Consider the following 21,892-nt stretch of genomic DNA (forward strand, 5'->3'; position numbering starts at 1 on the left):
GTGTATTTATCTGAAAGGTCAGCAAATCTGAAAGTATGCTCAGAGAGCATCAAACTGTTCTGAGAGCTATATAGAAACAAATACCAAAAAAAAAAAGAAATCCACAAAGTTTGATGGTTCTTCAATTTAAATTTGCATTGGAGGTTGGTCTTTAGACACAGTGCTTTAGGAAAAGGAAGAAATTCATTAAATTTAGCTTAGCATCTGTTAGCTTAGCTTAGCTTAGCATGAAAAAAAAAAAAAGACAGAGCCCACATCTCTGAATATCATTTTTGAGCAATGTCCAAGCAAGTACAATTTCGTCCCTGTGAATTCACATCCAGCTACAACTGCTAATCGCCATAGATGAAATACATATAGATATATTTTTTTGTATATACATACACTTGGATTTACTTTTCTGCAGACTTACCAAACAAAACTTTCATAATGTGTGTATCTGTTAGTCTAGCCTGTTTATCATCATATTTTGGCACTTTCTAAATGAGCAAGCCAGTTTTACCTCTTTTCCCGGCCTTATGCTAAGCTAAGCTAACTGTACGCTGATTCACATTTCACTAAATGGTATGCATGTGAGGTATCATTTTTCTCGTCTCTTGGCAAGAAAGCAGATGAGCTTATTCTCAAAAGTATTAAACAAGTCAGTTACCAAAAAATCACCCAAACATTAAAATATATAGTGGTATGTAACTTATTTTATGGTCTTCAGTTGGAAATATTACTCTCTAACATCAGATGTAGGGGACATAGTTTTAGTCTTCAGTCTGTAAAATTGTTTTTGTAAGAATAGTACTTTAAGGACTAACTTTGGGAAGCCAATTTCAATGTTATTTATTTCCAGTTTTTGGATTTACAGGGAGTTAAACTTGATTTAGGAAGCTAACTCCCACTTGTGTCCTTCAACCATCTTCTCGAACAGCATTCTTTTAGATAAAAAACTAACCTGAAAATAATGTATGTATATTGTATATCATTACGATGTTTAGATTCAATTAAGCCTGACTTTTGTGACATTTAACAACACAGCCCAAGAGAGTAGTTTTGATGTTTTCCAGTTGCAACCTTGAAACAACAAAGTAAGAAATGTCAGACAAACAGAAAACAAACCTTCCATTGGATTTTCTCCAATTTAACCCTGATCCCAGAATTTATCTCCAGCTTTAACTTTCTTCGAGGTAAAAGAAAGTTTTGATCCCTTCAAAGTTGGGTGTCTTTGCCTCGGTAACTTCTCCCTTTCGCCTCATTGTCATTCTCTCTACTCATAAAAGCCGGCTACAGCATCCACCGCAGCGGGCTGAACGCTCTGTCCATTTAACAGCAGCAAAAACAATGGAAAAGCCAAAGTGAGTCTCCACAGCTTAAAGTGATTAGATGAGTTTCTCACTAATCCCCACCTTGAGCAGGTAGGAGAACGCTCCCAGGGCTACCAATCGATTCGATCCACACACACACACACAAAGACACACACACACACCCGGGCTATAACGGCCGTTCAGCAATCACCTCATCAAAACAATTCAAGAGACCTGAGCTCATTTTAACTTAACGTTTTTTTTTTGTTTCACACAAAATGGCAATTATGCCTGGCGTATTAACGAAGCTGCCAAACGAAGGGGCCATTAGAGGCGCTGACACAAACAGATCGATCAGACATGCAACAGACAGGTAAAGGGATGAGGAGGGGAAAAAAATCTTTACACAAGGCAACGGGTAGAAAAAAGATAGGAGTAAAAATAGTGAACACGAGCACACAAACAAACAAACAAGGCACGCTTTGTCCAGGCAGCTGTGACGGGTGTATTCTAAAAGGGCCATTACAGCACAAACAAGCACCAGGCGCATTGATTGGAGGCCTCGAGGGAGTGGAGTCACCTGAAAAGGCTCTGTGCCCCGCGGTGGCAGAGACACCTGCTTGAGACCCCCAGGGGAGATTTCATTAAAAAAAAACCTTGATCGATAATTAATGATTTTTGTAGAGGGACCTGCTTTCATGTAGTGCGTTTATCGCATGTCTGCCATGTGTGGAGGCTGCTGCTACAAGACTTTGACGGAGGTAGGACTGGAGAACAACGGCAGTGAACAAATTGCAGTCAAAGGGAACTGCCTCTTTGTTTTCAGGAGTTAAAGGGGCTGTGAGGAGTTTCAAAGTGGTCTTGGAAAAGTCTCCCTTCAAGAAGTTTAGCAGTGGGAAAAGAGAGCTGTGATTTTCTCTGCTAAAAACGATTTCTGTGATTAATTTTGTAGTGATGGTGGACGCTGGAGCCTAACTGTCAGACAGAAAAAGGACAGAAGAGCAGAAGAAAGATAAACAGGAAAGTGATACAGCCCGAGCTAAAAGCTAAAAGGGCTAAACTATTTGTGATAAAGTTCATTCCAACCCACAAGCAGAAGATATACTGCAGTGGTCTGCTCCGGGCTGCCGATAGCACTACATATAGCTGGCTACTACAATGTTTGCTTGATGTCACATTTCAAACTGTAGCGCTACGCAACTGCACTAATAAATTTTCTTTTTACACCCCAAGGTAAAGTATTTATCAGTACAGTTATGTAGCGCTATGGTTTGAAACATTACATCAAGCAAACGTTGTAGTAGCCGGCTAAATGTCGGCTGCCGATAGCACTACATATAACCGGCTACCACAACCTTTGCTTGATGTCACGTTTCAAACTGTAGCGCTACATAACTGTACTGATAAATACCTTACCTTGGCACGTCAAATGAATTTTTTTTTCAATCCGATCTTCATTTAATTCCAAAACAAACACACACTTTGCTAAAAGTAATTTACGACAGAGACTCCAGGCTAGAAGGTGGCAAGGCAGTCTACTCAACACCTCCTCATAGCATCTTTAAGCTAAGAATAATGGGACTTAAAGGGCCGGATTGTTTTCAAAATAGCTCAAATATTAGCAACAATATTAGTATAAAATACTGTGTGAATTTAGTATGTGAGAAAATAAAGCAAACAGTTAGACACTTTTATTTTGTAATTTTTAGTATCACACAGATTTTTTTCCCTGCTTATTGTTGGAAGTGGTGTTATCTAACAAAGAACCTGATCTTTCAGGCCAGGACCAAGCAGCAACCTCCGGTCTTAGAATACGAGACAATGCGGAAGTACTTAAATCTGCTGTTTCTCAAGTGTTTGCTTGAGGCTGGCTCCGGAAGTAGCAGAAGTCACATACACACCAAGCCAAAAAAAGCTGTTTTCAAAGCAGAAATTAACGTATTTAGAGCCTGGTTCAAAAAACGTCTCCTGTCTGAGTCGCTAATTTTACTACTGGCACTCACTGTACGGGGGGTGAATTTTTTTCTAACGCGGCCATTCAGAGGATATTAAGATCGTGAGCTCGCCCAATAAGAGGCACAGCTGAGGGTCACCCTATGGCTGTAGGCTAAGCCCTTGCCACTACCAATATGGCCGCTATAGCCGATGCGCTTCATTTTCCGTTTCAGAAACAGATGGGTAAGACACTGCCACGTTTTATACAGTCTATGGTCAGGACATTTGATTTTAAGGGTCATAAGGAAGCATTAGTTTGGTCTGATTCGTAATTGTTAAAAAAATATGCTACAGCAAGCTCAGTCAACAAAGGTTAGCCAAGTTGAAAAGTAGTAGGATGCATAAAACAGTATCAACCCCATAAAATGATTGTACATTGTTTATTATATTGTGACTAAAAGTAAAAAAGGAAATAAAAGTTATATCACATGGTGTTATGAGTGTAATGGATTAATAATTTAATTATTGCATGTAGTTTTTAGGAAACTTCACTTTTGTATTTAGATCTTTTTAATCTATTTAAAGAGGGGGTATCATGCTTCCCCAAATTTTGAAACATGGTCTATTTTAAACATAACACAAGATCTTCACTAGATCTTAATGAGACTTGCTGAAATGATGAGGAAACACTGAAAATGACACTTATGCATGAGAAAACAGGTTGTTTTTTTGAGCATTAACTTCTATAAAGCTACTACAGGGGTTCCAGAGGGGCAATAGAAACCCTAAACACAAGGTAACCTCCCGTTTTCAAACGTTGGTCTCATAATGTAAGGTTTGTACTTGTAGGAGCCTGTAATGTGTCAAGACAAATTTTTAACATCAGAATAGTTTTAAACTTTAAGATTCTCCTAAAAAAAAGAGGCTAGAGGGCAGAGAATATATGCGAAAACCTTGAAAGGCGTCTGGTTTAAAGTAAGCATCAGATTGTCTGGGTAAAATAAGCGAACGCCAGTCAGTGGGAACTCTTTCACCATTAGCACCTTTAACTCTTATCACAATATGAGACTCTTAATACCTTACATGTGAAAGAGCAGATTAACCAAAACGCCTGCCCTTGCCTTTTAGCCCTGAATATCGATGCTACACGAGACGTGATTACTGAGATCAAAGTACAAGAGGCTTAATGTATGCAAAGAGAATTTTCCCAGCCTATATGCTGAAACAAGACGATATGGAGTGAGATTTATTTAAGGGAGGAATTTTAATGAAGGGGAGATATTCTGCTGCTGCCACCTGCAGAATTTTAAGCAAATGTGGAGAAATGTTAACCTGTTGAGTTTCTCATTCTTTGGGATATGTTGTCAAGGAGAGAATCCTTCACTTAAGGTTTTCTTTCAGAGAAACAGAATAAGAAACACAGCTCTAGGTTGAGGTAAGAGCTTTGAGATCAAATAAAAAGAGGGCACTTATCTCTCTTACATGAAACCTCCTGAAAAGACATACATCTCACACTTTCTGGCATGAAAGCCTCCTTTTGTGAACGACGAGAGGGTTGAAAAAGACAAAAAACTCAATGTGCACATTCCACGCTCGCATAGATACGAGTCCAGACGTACCAGAAGCTTTTGAAGGGAGTGTTGATTTCAAAGCCCCTGCGGTCAACGTCTCTAATATTGGCAGCAGTCAGTTCCACTTCAGCAATAGCCAGGCCCGCTTTATAGTCCTGGAAAACACAAACAGGCAGATGGAGAAGCAAAGATTTAATATGAATTAATACTGAGGTTGTTAGAGGGCTGCTACTGCAATAATCAACAATTAAAGGCTTGTTTTTCTCCTCACTACAAAGAGAAAAAGTGTCACCATGATGAGAAAGTTCATTCAACCAAGTTTTTGTGCCACATTACAGTTAGTCTGGCCAAGGCTAGCATAAATGAGCTAACAGCTAGCTGCTGTTCATGACAAAAAGTTAACATTAGTGCGCTTAAATTAGGGTTTACAGTTTTATTTAGCAAATGCTTTTGTCCAAAGCAACGTACAACACAAGCAAGAATTTAGACAGAAAGAAAACTTAGTTAGTGCGACAACAGTGCTACAAGTTATTCAGCTGCAGGTGTTGCCACAGAGGAGAAGAGTCTGGCTAGTGATTTGGAGCCATGCTGGGCTGGGAGCACCTGGTGTCTTTCCCAAATTTCAAAACACAAAAGTAAAAATTCCAACTCTTAATCTGACATTCGCTAATAATAAACTTCAAAAAAGTAGCTGTTTACTTGTGCTACAGTATTTATGTCTTGGCTTGAGCTCCTCATACCGCACAAACTGTTTCAAGACAATAGAGGTAATTTAGCCTCAAATTAGCCCACTAATGACTTCTATTCCTATAATATATTTATATAAGTTGTTAGCTCAAATATTCTGTAATGGAACATTCAACAACAGTTTGCTAGCCACTGTAGCAGTCCCCTAATTTAGGCTAGAAATAAGACTATAAACAAGGAAAAGGGCCGACTGACTTCAGGCTAAAGCTAAGAAAATCTGTTAGCATAAAACATGAGTAGTCCAGATTTTGTATTAACTAATTTTTCTGGGTCAGTTGAGCACAGAAATGTCTCTTTTCAACCTTGCTAATAGCCAATTTCAGAGAAAGGACTGAGAAAATGGAAGTATAGGTATTTGCAATTTAGCTAACCAGGTGCAGTCAGTTGTTAGCACCTAGAAAACTAGCAAACTGCTCACTAACTAACAGTTGACTCCTCTGTCAGCTTTGTAGCACCTAGCATAAAATAGCAAGCACCTAGCTCCTTTTAACCATAAAGATTTTCCATGCTTTGAGAACGTTAGCTAACGGCTAATCATACCATCTCTGACTTTGCAGATGTATAGTATCTTTGTTTATTATTCCATCTTCATTTCAACAAGAAAACAAGTGAAAAAATGATGACTCATGGTTAAAAAGTGAACAGCATATCAGTCAGCTTTCTATATTTTTTTTTCGTGAAATTATATTTTTGTCTCAGTCTAACAGTTGTCTGTTGGAGAGGATAAGGCACTAAATCAGTTAGTTTTGAAGCGCTTCTGTTGGATTTTAATACCTTTGACTAAGCCAAGCTAGCCTTTTTTCTTAGTTGTTTTTATGCTAAGCTAACTATCAACCAGCTTTCACTGCATTTTGACAAGAGAGCAAGCATCATTTGAAAGCTAACAGCTTACTAGCTAACAGTTGACTCCTCTGTGGTAACCATTTGAGGCCATTAGCTTTGAAGGGCCTAGCATCAACAGCTAGTACAAAGAGATTCTCAATTCAATTTTTTTTTAAGTGTTGTTTTGCACAAGCCAACATCTGACTTAGCAAATAAACTGTATATGTAATTGTCTTTTCAGTTTTTTTTTAACAGCAAGACAAACAAGTGAAAATGCTGAGTTATAATTGAAAAACAAGCAGCCAAGCTAGCTTTTTTGTTTGTTTTTATTTATGCTAGGCTAAATGATAAACCATTCTGAACAACTATCCAATCTGATTTCACTGTATTTTCTACATGAGAATCATTTGGGAGCTGAAAAAATGTTCCTTCAAAAGATGCTATTTAAGCTAGCTTTGGCACCTGGAAGCCCCCATGTGAGATATAAGCAAGGCAATTTGAGATAACGAGGCTAACACAAAATTAGGATAACTTACTCAAAGTCTGAAACACCAACAAAACCTTCATTAGGAGCTTGAGGTTGTGTTTTTTCTGGTTGAACCACGTCAGGGTCAGTCAGTCATCTAAGCATTCCTCTTCATCTTTTAAGCTTAAAAGTATTTACACAAACTTCTTCAGACACTAGTTCAAACCCTCCGAGAGGAGACAGTCTTTTCCCATAGGGCCCCCGTAAGGGTCCTTCATGAGACGCCAGCTACAGGCACTTTTTTTGGCCAAATTAGTGACCGTCTTTAATAAGGTGGGATCAACAGGTCGCCTCATTAAAGTCGGAGCTGGTTTCTTGCACAGGGGCTTGAATGTCATTTGGTCTAATGAAAACTAACAAACACTGCAGAGACTGTCGAAGTCTCAGCTGCTCTGCTTCCTGTTGACTGTGTTACCTTTTATTCTCCTTTCAGGAAATGCCACGGATGACTGTGAAACGCCTGCTGAAAATAGTTTGTGACAGACCAATAACGCGGGACACATTCGGCGGGTTTTCTCCAGCTCGCAAATGACGCACAAACCAATTCTGTGTGAGATGTGTAAGTGTGCTTTTGGTAAAGGAAAGAGAGCGTTTGTTGTGTGTGTGTGTGTGTGTGAGTGTGAGTGTGTGTGCACCTGTGTGAAAACAGAAAAGCTTTACGAAGGGGCCCATCTGGGGAATCTGCGCCAACCCCGGCTTTCAGCCTCGATGTTTTCTGAGGCCCATTTCAGAAATAGGGGTTAGACACAGAGGCACCGTTTTCATAAGCTCCTCTATAACTCTGCATCACACCGCACCCCTGGCTTCACCCTCAACACTCACCGCAGTTAAGACCGTTTTCTATAGCCTAGAGCTCTACACTGAGACAGACACAAAAAAACAGACAAAAAGAAGTGCACCTACACCCACACAGGAAGAGACAACACAAACAAAAAAAACACTGTGCTACAATACGGGAAAATACACACTTTCACTCCATCACTGAGCCAGAAGAGTGAGTCAAAAGATGGAGGGGGAAGAGAAGCACAAAGACGGGAGAAGCATAAGTGAAAGAAGAAAAAAAAAAGGTCTTGTTAATCCTTACTGAGTGGGTGAGACGGGTGAGGGGTCAGCTGAGCAGTTTACAGAAAGAAAAGTGAGTGTGTAGAAAGAGCCAGAACAAAGCAGGATCTGCGCCAATGCTTGAATTACAAAAAAAAAAAAAAAGAGGCGTATCGAGGAGCGCTAAACGCTGCCATGCTGTGCCAGCCGTAAAGCATGTGTCTGTTTTTTCTCCCCTCGTCTTCACCAGCGAAACAATTACACTAATTACACCAACAAAGAGACGGAAATGAATCGACACATTCTTTGTTGATTAGGTGCTTTTTGGGAATTCGAGGCCTAGCAAAGCGAGGATGTGTGCGAACACGTCTTACAGGATTCTTCAGCTAATTAGCAACAAGCTCGGCCAAATTCAGCAGATTGAAGCACATGGGAGACGGCACCTAAAACATTTAGGATTTCCGACCTGATCTTTCAATACCGCGCCGCTCAGTTCAATTGGGGCTAATGTTGTCAAAATCTTCATTTTAACCATCATTAGCCCCAATTAGACTACTTCAGACTCATTTGGAGGACTGTGGTGGAAAATCCGAGCAATTATTCTCCCTTTTTTTGGGATGGTAAGTATCGGGTTTTGAAGGGTGGATTTGGAAATCGAGAACTCAGATTCCGTGAAGCATTTTTTGAGTAATTAAGACCCTCTGAGTTCAGAGGAAGACGACAGATGAGACAGACGAAGGAAGATATAGGAAAGGCAAGGGAGCAGTAGAGTGAGACAAGTGAAATCCACCGTGCGGCCAGGTCCTAATTGAGCTCAAAGTTTGGATGTGAGAGCTCGGAAGCAGCAGGAGCTTGACTTTCTACCCTATCAATTACAACTACCCACAGTTATGGCTCTTTTAATCTTTTCTAAATCTGTGTGTTCAAAGTTCTGAAGACCAATGGTCGTGAAGGGAGTTTAAACTCATATTGGAGTTCAATTGGGGATCTCTCTGTTTGCATGTCTCGTCTCTTTCATACCTTTCCCACTTTTGCTGGAGAAGGGCCGTACATTAATAAATTGGGTTGTCCTCTACATCCCTGCCAGTTAAAAAGTTGTATCACAATTATTATTTCTTTCCAGTACCCTGCTAAGTTTTGAAGTAATTTCTTGCCATCATTTATTTCAAGCTCCAGCTTCTTTAAATGAGCTGGTATATAAAAGTCATAACCTTTTTCTCTTTATTAGCCAGACAGGCCGTTCTGTTTAAATGGAAAAATGTGATGCCTCCATCGCACAATTAATGGCTGACAGATGTGATGCACAACCTAACACAGGAGAAAATCCAATGAACCTTTAACAACTCCTGTAAGAACTATTTTTGCTCCTGTGTTTGTCTGGAGATCCTACATGTAACCATGTCTGCATTGTTTACATGTGAAATCGGCTGTTAGCAGCCTGTAGTATGTCAATGCTAACTGGTGCAAGGCCGGATGTTTCCCACAAGGTGAGGAGAAGGAGGTGAGGACAACGTGCTGGTTCTCAGGTGTGAGCTAAAAAGTGACGACATGGACCTGTCCTTCCATCCATCGTTATTGGGAACGTAAGATCTATCTCCAACAAGATGGAAAAGCTAGCCATGCTAACCCAGCAACAGAGGGAATACCAGAGGGCAGAGTAGCATCATGCTATCTACAGACATGGCTAACGAAGCTAACAATGGACATGAACACCATATTGGAGGAACTTCAGACAGGATCCAGGAGACAGAGACTGAACAGACTGCTGAAGAAGCTCAGTCCTGGACCCTGTGGAGGTGGAGGCTGGCTGACTGGACAATGATGGACAAGCTGTCAGCATCTATTTTTTTATGGACCTTTTTGCACTTTCTATACACTTTCTTACTTTTGTTTTCTTGATCACTGCTGTGACTCCTCCTCAATTTCCCCTCGGGGATAACTTAAGTATTATATATCTATTTATCTATCGATATCTTTGTACACAAGCTGTGACTGGAAACTACCTTAAAACATCCAGTGGTCTTCAAAATAAAACAAACTGTCTAAAAATTAGTTCGTAGTTAGCTTGGCTATGATGACTAATGGACATAATGAGCGAAACCAGACCAGGAGTCAACAGGTTTTACAGTTTTACAGTTTTACCTTGAAGAAGAGAGACTTATCAATGGAGCGTGAACTATGACTCCAGCTGTTGTATCAGGTGTATCTGAGGCATTAAGACTCTGAAACAATCTTTAAAGGTGTTAAGTAAACTTTTTTTTAAGGTTTTATATTCTCCTGCTGAAGCCCCAGTTCAAAATGCTTCATTTCAGCTACTGTCTCTTAAAGGCGCTCTGGAAGCCTCCTCCACTGTTGCCATGCTCAAAAGTCTTCATTATCTCTGAGATGTTTTTGTTTGTTTTTACTTAAAATGAAGAGTTTTTAGGTACGTACAAATTAACCTGCAGTTGCAACGTCAAGATTCTCCAACTTGTGATGTCACACTTTGAGAAATCCTTTCACCTAGCTCTCATGGGACTTTTTTTTTTTGCAAGTTTTTCTAAGGAACTTGCAGTACTCCAAACCACTTTAAACTCACAATGCGATACTTTTACCATGTTTAACATTAAAACTTTAGCTTAATACTTGTTTGTAAAACTCAATCATACATCCTCTTTAATGCTCATATTTTACTTTATTGAACTTAAGATCATCTTCTCTCCACAAGTGGCTCTTCTCCAGCTGTTCAGGCAAAACAGACGTGGACTTTCCCCTTTTCAGGTTTATGTATCTAAAAGTACAAGGATTGTGTCTGTACTGTATGTTAACATGCATTCATGAGTTTCCCCACCCGTCTGGCTCCCTGCACTGAGAGGGCAGAGCAGTCACCTATACCTAATGACCCTCATCCCATTCAGGCAGCCAATTAGAGCACTGGGTGTTAGTGGGCGTCCAGCCCTCGCCACTCGTTACCTACCCAATATGTGCCGTGGCCTTCTGCCCTCTCCAATTAATTCACCAAGGATCCGGGGAAGGAGAGAGGGGTCGAGGAGAGAGAGGCATAAGAGATAAAAATAACTCACCCAATTACAGCATGCGAGGGGTAGGTGGCAATAATGGCTCTCATGAAGGGGGTAGAGGGGAGAATGCCCCGGGGCAGAAATTCTTACCGATGCACAACTTTATGTGCTTGAAGTCTGAGCGTGATCAAAGAGCTTTTTCAACTCAGAGACAAAAGATCAGCTCTATTCAACAAAACACACAAAATTGTGAGAGGGGGAACGGTTTTCTTTTGCACTTGAAAATGAATAACCTTAACCTGCTAAGTGCTGAGCGAACCCCCCACCTTTCTGTCAGAATATTCAAGTCATGCAACCCAATTACAATCTCTTTTCAACTTCTTATTGTATGAATCAGTCACTGAGAAAAGAAGCCAGACGAGTTAGAACACCACCCGGCTGCTATCTCCACTTCCACATCAACTCAGCGCCTTAAGATACACTGAAGAGTGCAGGCGTTAAAAAGAAGACCAGCTCGCAGAGGACAGAGGGGTTTAAGAGCACATACTCAATGGAGACAACAGGCTTTTGATTATTTTCAAAATCTGACAGGAGAAAGGAGAGGTCAAGGATAGGTTGTGAGGTTGATGTGTGGATAAAAAATGAAGTGAAGAAAGACAAATGCCTCCGTTGATTTACAGCAGCAAAGGAGACAGAGAGCCAAGGAGGAAATTTACTTAAAAAGGACCTGAGAGAAAACATTTGATGTGGAGTTCAACGGTTCAGGCGGAAAATATTGTAAAATCTCAGAAATAAGATTTGTGAGAACTTTTAAGCTTTAACATCACACAGAGTTTATTGACTATGATTTATGAATATGCTTTCAATAAATAATGCAAAGCTTAATCAAAATTCCCATCACGCTCAATTTGGTGTTCCACAGGGTTCAATACTCAGTCCCCACACCTTTGTATTTCACACTAAGTCACGCAATAGGCTGTAAATTTTGTCTGTTTCTTTTTTTGTCAGCTATAAGCAACAAACTAGCCTACAGCTCACTAGCCCACAGTTGAGTCCTCTGGGGGGCTACATCTATGAGACCATTAGCTTTGCAGAGTCTAGCATAAACTAGCAAGTACAAAGAGAATTTCAATTCTATAAAGAGAATATTTTTACACATGATATTGGTTAGTTGTGGCAGCATCTGACTTTGCAAATGCACTGTATATTTAATTAGTACTACTTATTCTTCAAGATCGCTGACTGGCTCATTCATAAAAAACCAACCGCTTATCTAAACTTGAAGCATGCCTCAAAGACGTAAGGTCCTGGATGAGCAGAAACTTCTTACTGCTGAATTCAGAGAAGACTGAAGTCATTGTTCTTGGACCTAAACATCTCAGAGAAGCTTTCTTGAACAACATCCCCGCCTCTGACGACATCAGCTTGGCTTCCAGCACCACTGTCAGGAACCTGGGAGTTCTTTTTGATCAGGACCTGTCCTTTAAAAAAATCTAGGATAGAGTTTAAAAGTCTTCTTCTGACGTACAAAGCGCTTAATGGCATCGGGCCATCGTATCTTAAAGACTTAATTATTCGGTAATATCTGTCTAGATCTTTGCGTTCTCCACATGCAGGTCTGCTCGTTGTACCTAGGGTCTCTAAAAGTAGTCTGGGAGGTCAAGCCTTTAGTTATCAGGCTCCTCTTCTTTGGAATAGCTTACCGGTTGAGGTCCGGGGAGCAGACACGGTTTCAACCTTTCAGAGTAGACTTAAAACTTTCCTTTTTTAATAAAGCTTACAGTTAGAGCTGGATCAGGTCTGAACCAGCTCTTAGTCATGCTGCTATAGGTTCAGACTGTGTGTGTGTGTGCGCGTGTGTATCCCTCTCTCTCTGCCCCCCCTATACTTCTCTCTCCCAATCTCTCTCCTCCCCAACACAGTCGAGACAGATGTCTGTCTAACATGAGTCTGGTTCTGTCCGAGGTTTCTGCCCGTTAAAGGGAAGTTTTTTGCTAAATGCTGCAAAGTCCTGTACTCATGGTGGATTAAGATAAAATAAGACTCCTTATCTTGTCTTGATGTTGGGTTTCTCCTAATAAAATTCTATTAACATTTACGGGTCTAGACCTCTAAATGTTTTTGCAAAATGTCTTGAGATAACGTTTGTTATGGTTTGGCACTATACAAATAAAGATTGATTGATTGATTGATTTCACTGTCAATCAAAAAGGGATTCGGCCTCAGACAGATAAAGCCCAGCGTTTATCCAATGACCGTCCAGTTTCCACAGTGGCACAACCCACTCTACGCTTCCCCGCTGAAGTCAGAAGACGCTCAGCGTCCGACTGTGTTAAAGCGCTGAGACGTTGCGGGGATGAATGAGAAGGAGGTGAAGCCAGTTACCTGTCATAGGTAGCTGATTCTGAACAAAAGATGAAAGAATTCTAGCTCAGATTTTGTCAATGAAATGTACACACAGCAGCACATATCACATTTTAGGGGAAGCTGAGCTTCCCTTGCAGTCTTAGAGCAATCGCCACTGGTTCGCACAGAGTTGCACAAAAACTAGACGCCTAACATGATCAAGATTTGAGCTTTTAAGTGTAAGCATGTTAGCATGGCAGCAATAGCATTTAGCTGCAGCTGCTCAAAATTCTTATATAGCTATCAGCAACCGACTTACACACAGTTTGACTTAGTTTCAATAAAGTAAGCTTACGAGCTAAAGAGCTAAATCTTGGCACCATGTAGTAGTTTTTAAGTCCCAATGGCTCTGAAACACACAACAAAGTACATAGCTTGTGAACAAAGCTAGCACTGAAGCACACATACATTTTCTTAGACCCAAAACATAAATGAAGAAAATGGGAAAAAAGGTGTGAACAAGTGAATACAAGGTGAAAAACAACTCAAAATGGATGTTTCCCTGTCATATGGCGGAATGAATAGCCAACTTTAAGCCAACACATTCAAAAAAAGTAATTTAAATCGAGACTTCTCTGTTACATGTTTATTGCTTTGTCCACAGGAGTCATAAATATTCAAATCAGGTAGAAAAGACACTCATCAAATAAAGCAGGATAGCAAGTGTAGCTGAATTTCACAGTTTATCTCTTAGCAATCAGGTATTCTGAGGAGCAACCAAACTCATCACGAGCACTGGGCCTTGATTACTCACTCTAGTGTCACAAACCGTTAAAAATGGCCTTGCAGTCTTGGGATGGTGTTAATTTATACGAGGAAGATCTTGAGAGGAGCAAATGAGAAAGAGATTTAATTAAGGTAGAGATTAATTAAATCCTCTGTCACACTGTTATTGTATATTGAGAGTATCGTTCCCAGCACAGGAGCCCCGACTGTGTGTGAAAAAAACTCTAAGTGGGAAGTTAAGTGCTGACAAAGGGATATATGGAGATTATTTCTGTGCAGCTGGGGCTCTTGTGGACAAAAACTGGGTCCAATTACATGACCTTTAAATGATTCATTTTTTTTAAAAGAGGGGGTAATATGCCTTTTATTTTAAAGAGAGAGTCCCATTTTCTTGAGTATTTATACTGTCCCTCTGGAAGCTTTGTGGTGTATTGAAATGACTTACGGCTCAAAAAGTCTAATTTTTTTCACACAGATATTTTTGACAAGCCTTATTTCAGCTACAGTTTTAGCTGCTGTCTCTTTAAGGCTCCCTGCTCCACAAACCTCCTGTCCTCTGATTGGCTGGCCCCTTGGAGGTCTATTGGAGGTATAGCTATGGGGTGGCCTTGGTCTTTGATGTCTGTACACCCTGTGTGTCATGAACTAGGAAGGAGATCCTTATGTGATGACTTCATCATTTCATAAGTTTACATCTAATCTTAACGATTTCCTTCACGATTCCTTTCTTCCGGGTGCCTTGAAAAACAGTCTCACTAACCAGAACAGAGACTTTGAGGGAACAAAATATGGCGGACAGTACAAAAAGTAGACAAAGAGGACCAAAGACGTGGCTTTATTTTTACCAAGAAAGACAACAATAGCGGGAAATGCAACAATCATCAAACAGTAGTTTCATGCAAAGTGGAAACACCAGCAACACGCTTAAACTTTTGTCAACAGCATGACGTCAAATATAAGGGGTCACATGTATTTGATGCTTTCCATCGGTTGTCATCCGCTGCTGCACCGTCTCAGCAGAGAAGGTGCCTATGTCCAATGCATGCCAGACTCAACGGATTGTGTATTCGCACCAAATGAAGTACAAAAGGTTTGTTTGATGTTTTTTTAGATGTTAGCGACGCTGGACAGAGAAGCTCTGCTGCTTCTACTACTTTGTTTTTATATCAAAGAAAGGCACTGATAAGGGAATCGTTAAACAATTGAATCAATAAGCAGAATCGATACATCAATATCAATAAAATCTTATCAATTCCCATCTCGAAACATACAGCATTGTTACTTTATATCCATTTTTTTAAAAAGGAAAAGCAAAATACCCCCTCTTTAAACATTAGGCTAAAATAAAAAAACAAGTTCTTATTTAACCGAACTCCTTTTTTGTTGTTGTTGTTGTTTTCTTTATCTTTCACAGTTTTGTTTATAACTGATTTTTTTTTCAACTTTTTTCAACTTTTAGTTTTTGAATATTATTTGAAATATTTTTTATTATTATTATTTTTTCACTTTTTGAATTTTGTGTTTTTTTGGATTTTGCTTTGCATTCATAATTTCTATTATCATGATTTTTTTTATTTTCATCCATTATTGTTTATACTACTTTTCATTTCAAAAAAAAGATAATTTTGAATTCTGTACGATTATTATGAGTGTTATGTTTGCAATTATTATTGCTACTGCCATCCCTCAAGGCTTTTACTTATTTCAGTTTTTAATTAATTTATCATTTTTATTCATTTGTTTTTTTTTAATCTATTTAGTTGTTGTTGTTTTTTAATCTCTAAACACTAGCCCTAGCCTCCTGTCATTGTTTCTGATTGTTTAGTTTTGTTGTCTTCTTCTTTTCTCTTCTTTTGTATGACTTAATAAAAAAATATATAAAATAAAATGCAAGTCAACAACACTTTCAAACCAACCATTACTCTTTCTTACAATATTAGCGTTTTAAATTTGTTCATTGCATTTGTTTTGGAAACCATGGGACAAGGACCAAAATTGGAAATTGGTTAAATTGACAAATACTTTTAATAAAGAAAGTTTGCTTTTTTAACAAATCTGTCCACTTCTAAAACCCTTGATGTATAATTTTTGAGGAATGAAAAGACGCAAAACAAAACACATTGGATTTACCAATTATCTGACAGGTTGAGGAGTGACTCTGTGTGTGTGTGTGCAACACTTCACACACAGTCTGACCTTCTCTACCTTTGTGTTTAAATGACCTCAAACACAGCTTCATCACTGGACTTGAGGGATGGGGTTGGGGTGTTGAGGAGGAGCAGGGAGGATGATGTTTCCAACGGCTCGTTCATCATGTTAGATTAAACACTCCACTCCACTGAACTCGAACGGGGCAATGGTCCACCTCCTTCTCCGCTCTCCATCACTCCTTCCTTTCTCCTCACTCCTGACCCCTGCACCGTGGAGCTCCTTCACTTCATCCCTCCACTTCTATCTCATTGTGTCTGTCGCTTATTCTCTCGATGCTCATTTGCCGCCTCCCTTCCTTTTCTGCTCAAAAAACCGACGCACTGCTTCTTGCTGCTGCATTCATGCCGGGGATTTAGCTTGTAAGCTGAAATAATACAATTAATTTGCTCTCTCTCTGATTCCCTCTTTCCCTCCGTTTCTCCCGCTGTCTCAGATCAAGGAAGTGGAAATGTGCTGACAAGGAGTGAAACCCAAAAGAGAATTCTAACAAAGATGTTTGTTCACGCTAATGAAGAAAATAATGAAAGGCAAACAACAAAACTAAAAGAGCGAGCAGAACAAAATGAGAGGCAAGGAGGGATGGAAATGAGTCGGATGCGTGCAGCATTATCAAACACGCACACAAGTACGTGTGAGGCACTTTAAGAAATAGTATCACTGAGTTTGTGACTATCTTTCCATCTGAGATAGGATATCTTACTGCTGGGACAGGAGGAAGCAGAGAACAGAGTCTCTGTACGTGAGCCGGCACTATCAGGGCCTAATTGGATTCACATCAAATAAGAAAGACTCAAGAGAAAGTCTGAGTGAGGGAAAACTTATCTCCTCTTTATTCTGCAGTTAAAGGAAGATTTAAGTTATCAAAAAAGAGTGTATAAGTCTTTAGAAACAGACTCCAACTACTCACTATACGAGTTTCTTATAGTGGCTTTGGTTGTGGGCCAAAAAGAACATCTCTAAGAGAAGAAAATATGACGGATGTCTAAGGGGAACGTACTTATTTCACTCGATACCAGTGTACGACCAAAGATTCAAATCAAATGTTTGATTGCTTTAGAAATCCATCGATTAACTGATTCAAAATGAACTTTCACAAGATGTTCGCTAGATCTTCTAGAGATCCTAACAAAAACTCGCAGGATGTACAAGAGATGGTTGCAAGATCTTTACAAATTCCTTACCAGATGTTCCCGATACCTTCATTAAATGTTCACTAGATCTTTACACAATCTTTCCCATGTGTTCGCAAGATCTTGGAGATCTCTAAAGAAGTTTGCTAGCTCTACATGAGATCTTCGCAAAATCTTCATGAGGTGTTTGCGATGTATCTTCACAAGACATTTGCAAGATATCTTTATGAAATATTCCTCACAAGATCTTTCCCGGGTTGTTCGCAACATCTTTTCAAGATCTTCTCCAAGTCTTTATGACAGCTTTGTAAGATGTTTACCATTTGCTGGCGAGGTCTTTACAAGATGTTTGCAAGATCTTCACAAGATGTTTGGTGGATCTTCACAAGATGTTTTTAACATTTTGAACAGATGTTAGTAAGATCTTCACCATGTGTTTGCAGGATCTTAACAAGATGTTTGCAAGATCTTAGCAAGACCCATGCGACTTCTTCACAAGATCTTTACAAGATGCTTATGAATTAATCAGATGGTCACAAGATTTTCATGAGATGTTTGCAACATCTTTTCAAGATCTTCACCAAGTCTTTATGACATCTTTGCAAGATCTTCACCAGTCTGCAGGAGCTTAACAAGATGTTTGCAAGATCTTATTAGCAATTGACATGGAAGTTCTTCACAAGATCTTTTCAAGATGCTTATGAGATTATCAGATGTTCACAAGATTTTCCTGAGAATTTTGCAACATCTTCATAAAGTCTTAATGACATCTTTGCAAGATCTTTACTATTTGTAAGCTAGATCTTTACAAGTTGTTTGCAGGATCTTGGCAAGATGTTTGCAAGATCTTGACAAGATATATGCGAGTTCTTCAGAAGATCTTTACAAGCTGTCTATGAGATCATCAGAGGTTTCAAAGATTTTCACAAGATGTACACGACATCTTTTCAAGATCTTTACCAAGTCTTTATGACGACTTCGCAGGATCTTTACCATTTGTTAGGGAGATCTATACAAGATGTTTGCAGGATCTTCACAAGATATGAGCAAGTTCTTTACAAGATCTTTTCATGTTGTTTGCAGGAGCTTCACAAGATGTTTATAAAATCTTCACAAGATTTTTGCAGGATCTTCACAAGATAAAAGCAAGTTCTTCACAAGATTTTAACATGATGTTTATGAAATGTTTGCAACAATCTATTTGAAGATCTTCACCAGGTCTTAACAAGATGTTTGGGAGATCTTTACGAGATGTTCAACAGAACAAAATCCATATGTTTTCTAGGTCTTCCCAAAACGTCCTCCTTTGCAAGATCATTACGATATGTTCGGTAAATCTTTAAAGATTTTCACAAGAGGTTTGTGTGATCTTCACAAATTATCGAAGAGATCTAAATGAGACTTTCTGATTTCATGAAGTCATCAGAAACATGCTTCTACTAAGACTTTCTTACTATCAGTACAAATGTATGACAGCTTTTTTTTACAGATAAAGTTAGTCAATGTACTTGAAAGTTGTCTCTTTCTACCTGTTCACCTCTTGTCAAAAAAGCAAACTCCCTGAAATATTGAAGTGCTCTTCCTATGTGACACCCAGAATTGGAGGCTACAATTCTTTAAAGAAAATCTTTGAAAGGAACTCAGGAGTTGAGAACACGTGGGCTTTCACTTGTTAGGAACAAGTGTTTTCACACAGTTTGACCCAAACCAGGGGCTGAAAGTCTGGAGATCTCATTCTCTGCTTAAGGTGGATTTCATCAATTCTGTCAATATTTGCTGGAGGTGAAGTTTCTGACACCGGGTAGGTAACTGACAGAGAACTGAGGAGAAGACAAAACAAAGCTTTTTGAAACCCTGTGTGAAAAAGGTTCAGAATTTGTAACTGGAGAAATGTAGTCTTACAAATCTGACAGAGAGAAAAAAAGGTCATCAGAGCTTAAATTGAAAGAAATAAAGAGGGGTGACTCTCCTTCTTGATATTTAAACATGGAAATAAACTAAACTAAACAAACACTTTCATATGTTGTAGAAATCCCTGAATCTGTCTGTAAACTGATGAAAACGGTCTGTTCTAATTAAAGCAAAAATTCTTCCCGAGACTTGCTAAAATGCTTTTGTCATCGCATAAGGACATTCAAACTAGTTCATGAACTGTTGGTGTTTGAGGGAAGAGGCCTCAAACACCAAGGTTGAACCATGGCTCCGCCCACAATAGGCCTCCAGTGGGCTGGCCAATCAGAGGGAAGAGACAGCCTTAAAGAGACAGCAGCTTAAATAAGTGTTTCAGTTTTCAATTTGGATTCTTTTAATATAAAGCTGAAAGTCATTTAAAGCTACTAAGGGGCCACCAGAGGGACAAAATAAAACCTCAAAAAAGGACAATGACCCTCCTTTAACTGACTGTCATTACATATAACAAACATTTTGAATGCTCAGTTTTATTTTTGTTTTTGTTTTTGTTTTTGTGTGTGGGGTGGGGGGGGGGGCTGGGGTTTTTTTAAATCAGCATTTGAAAGTTAGCGGTGCAGTGTGAAGAGTTAAGTAAGTTGGCAGCATTTTGCCAAGTGGAAACAGCGGAAATGAGATGTTTTTACATGTTTAGGACGTACGTGAACAAAAGTGTCTGATAACTTTAATTTTCTTTCTCTTGAATTAGAAAAAAAAGCTCTTTATATTCATATTACCACAAGACTTGCTTATGGAGGCAGACATACTGAACGGCTACGGCAGATTTCAAGGGACAGAAAGAGCGAAATGTGATTTTAAATACTAGCATGGCCGCCAGTCCTAAAACCAACCTGGAAAGCGGACGTAGCAGGGAGAAGACAACAGGTGTTGTTGTAGTTGAAGAAGAAAAAGAAGAGAGGAGTATTTTTTGTGGTTTTACAAAAGGAGAAGCACAAAAATGCATCACATTTTGGTTCAAAGAGATCAGGAAGACAGACAACGGCTAAAAGGACAGTAAACATCATTGTAGAGTTTCCAAGCTGGGAGTCATTAATGAAAAAATTTGGTCTGGAGGACCATGCTGAAGTTGTCAGTTTTCTGCTCTACATGTGATGGTGTGACATACCGTTGGAGAAGGTTTCCGTCGTAATAATGTTTAGTAGTTGCAACGTTTATTCATTCTAAGCTGAATTGGTAAATGGTAAATGGACCAGTACTTATATAGCGGTTTTCTAGTCTCTCAGACCACTCACTCACCCATACACACCTACCACCTTCACACACTGATGGTAGAGGATTTCCTATTGGAAACCATCCGTTTTCATGGAGCTCTCTGTCTTTTGTTTCTCCAGCTATGAGACATGTCCCACAGAATCAACACCCATCAACATGATGTTTAAAATAAATGATTCAATCTTTAGGATTCTCTTTGATGCACCTTTAGTTTTCAAATAGCTGATGGTAGCTTTTATTATTGCGGTTTATATTTATCCATGAAGCCTAGTGTGAGTAGTTTACTGATAAATCCAAAGAATAAAAGTTAATCCTCAACCACAAAGAAGCCATGATGCTAAATACAGAAACACACTGCTTCATTTTCTCACCAAAAAAAACAAGTCGAGAACAAAAAGCCAATCAAACCCACAGGAAACAGTGTGTAGAATCACAGTGTGCATATAAAGAGTTGGAAACCACATGTTGCCACTGTTGACATCCCTCCTCCAAACTGTTGTCTCCACGAGAGGAGGTTTACTGCAACCACAAACTGCCTATGTGCTTGAATTTTAAAGAAGATGCTCCAGCCCACAAATAAACCCACAGATTGCTCTGTCAACAGAAACAAAACATAGAACACATGCGTTCTCCAAACAGCACACCCAGGCCGATTGCCGTTCTACAATGAAGAACAAATACGAAACTGTAAGAACAAACACAAACACTGAGCGGATGGAAATCAAACGACAACTTTTCTGCTTAACGCAGCTGCTCGTGTGAAATTTATCCTCCGAATGACGCCGCGGGAGGAGGAAAGGCAGCTTTGGAATAATGAGACACTAAATCGTTACATGTAGGGAAGGAAGGAGTGAGGGGTTCTAGCAACTGAGCAGTAATAGGAACTAAAGGTCACAATATCACCACTACGTTAAAGGATAAAAAAAGGTAACCCAGGCAAAGTAGCCACAGTTAGGGTTCACTTTTCCTCTGTAGGTCACAGCAGGTTGGAATAAAGAGGCACTTTAGCCAATTAGGGGAGACTTTGGGCCAAATAACATCTGATCGTTGAAGCACAGGGGCACTTGGTCCGAGCAGAGGGGCATTCAGATGATACTTGGAAGTGTCTCTCCAGGGCAGGAAAATCCGAGCTGAACAAAGGGTGAATTGGCACAGAGAGCCCAAAGGCCACTTTAAGAGCTACTGCCAGGCTGAGTCTGAGTGGAACTACTCTTAAACTGATGAGAGGAGCAGGGCACAGCAGGAAACTCAGTCATAGTAACTCACCTGTTGAGTAGTGATTTTATCAATCATCCACGGTTGAAGC

At 39.6% G+C, this 21,892-nt stretch overlaps 1 protein-coding gene across 5 annotated transcripts in view; it reads right to left on the reverse strand.

The window, feature by feature from the left end:
• Positions 1-21,892, reverse strand: part of arap2 (ArfGAP with RhoGAP domain, ankyrin repeat and PH domain 2) — a 177,739-nt gene that overhangs the window by 106,198 nt on the left and 49,649 nt on the right. For all 5 annotated transcript variants that reach the window (XM_074698999.1, XM_074698994.1, XM_074698996.1 and 2 more), the window contains exon 10: positions 4,847-4,953. In XM_074698999.1, coding sequence (XP_074555100.1) covers positions 4,847-4,953 — 107 coding nt within the window. The remainder of the gene's footprint in view (positions 1-4,846; positions 4,954-21,892) is intronic.

The sequence above is a fragment of the Halichoeres trimaculatus genome, unplaced genomic scaffold (genome assembly GCF_033239565.1).
Source record: "Halichoeres trimaculatus isolate MK-OKI-2021-1 unplaced genomic scaffold, fHalTri1.1 fHalTri1_scaffold_22, whole genome shotgun sequence".
NCBI lineage: Eukaryota > Metazoa > Chordata > Actinopteri > Labriformes > Labridae > Halichoeres > Halichoeres trimaculatus.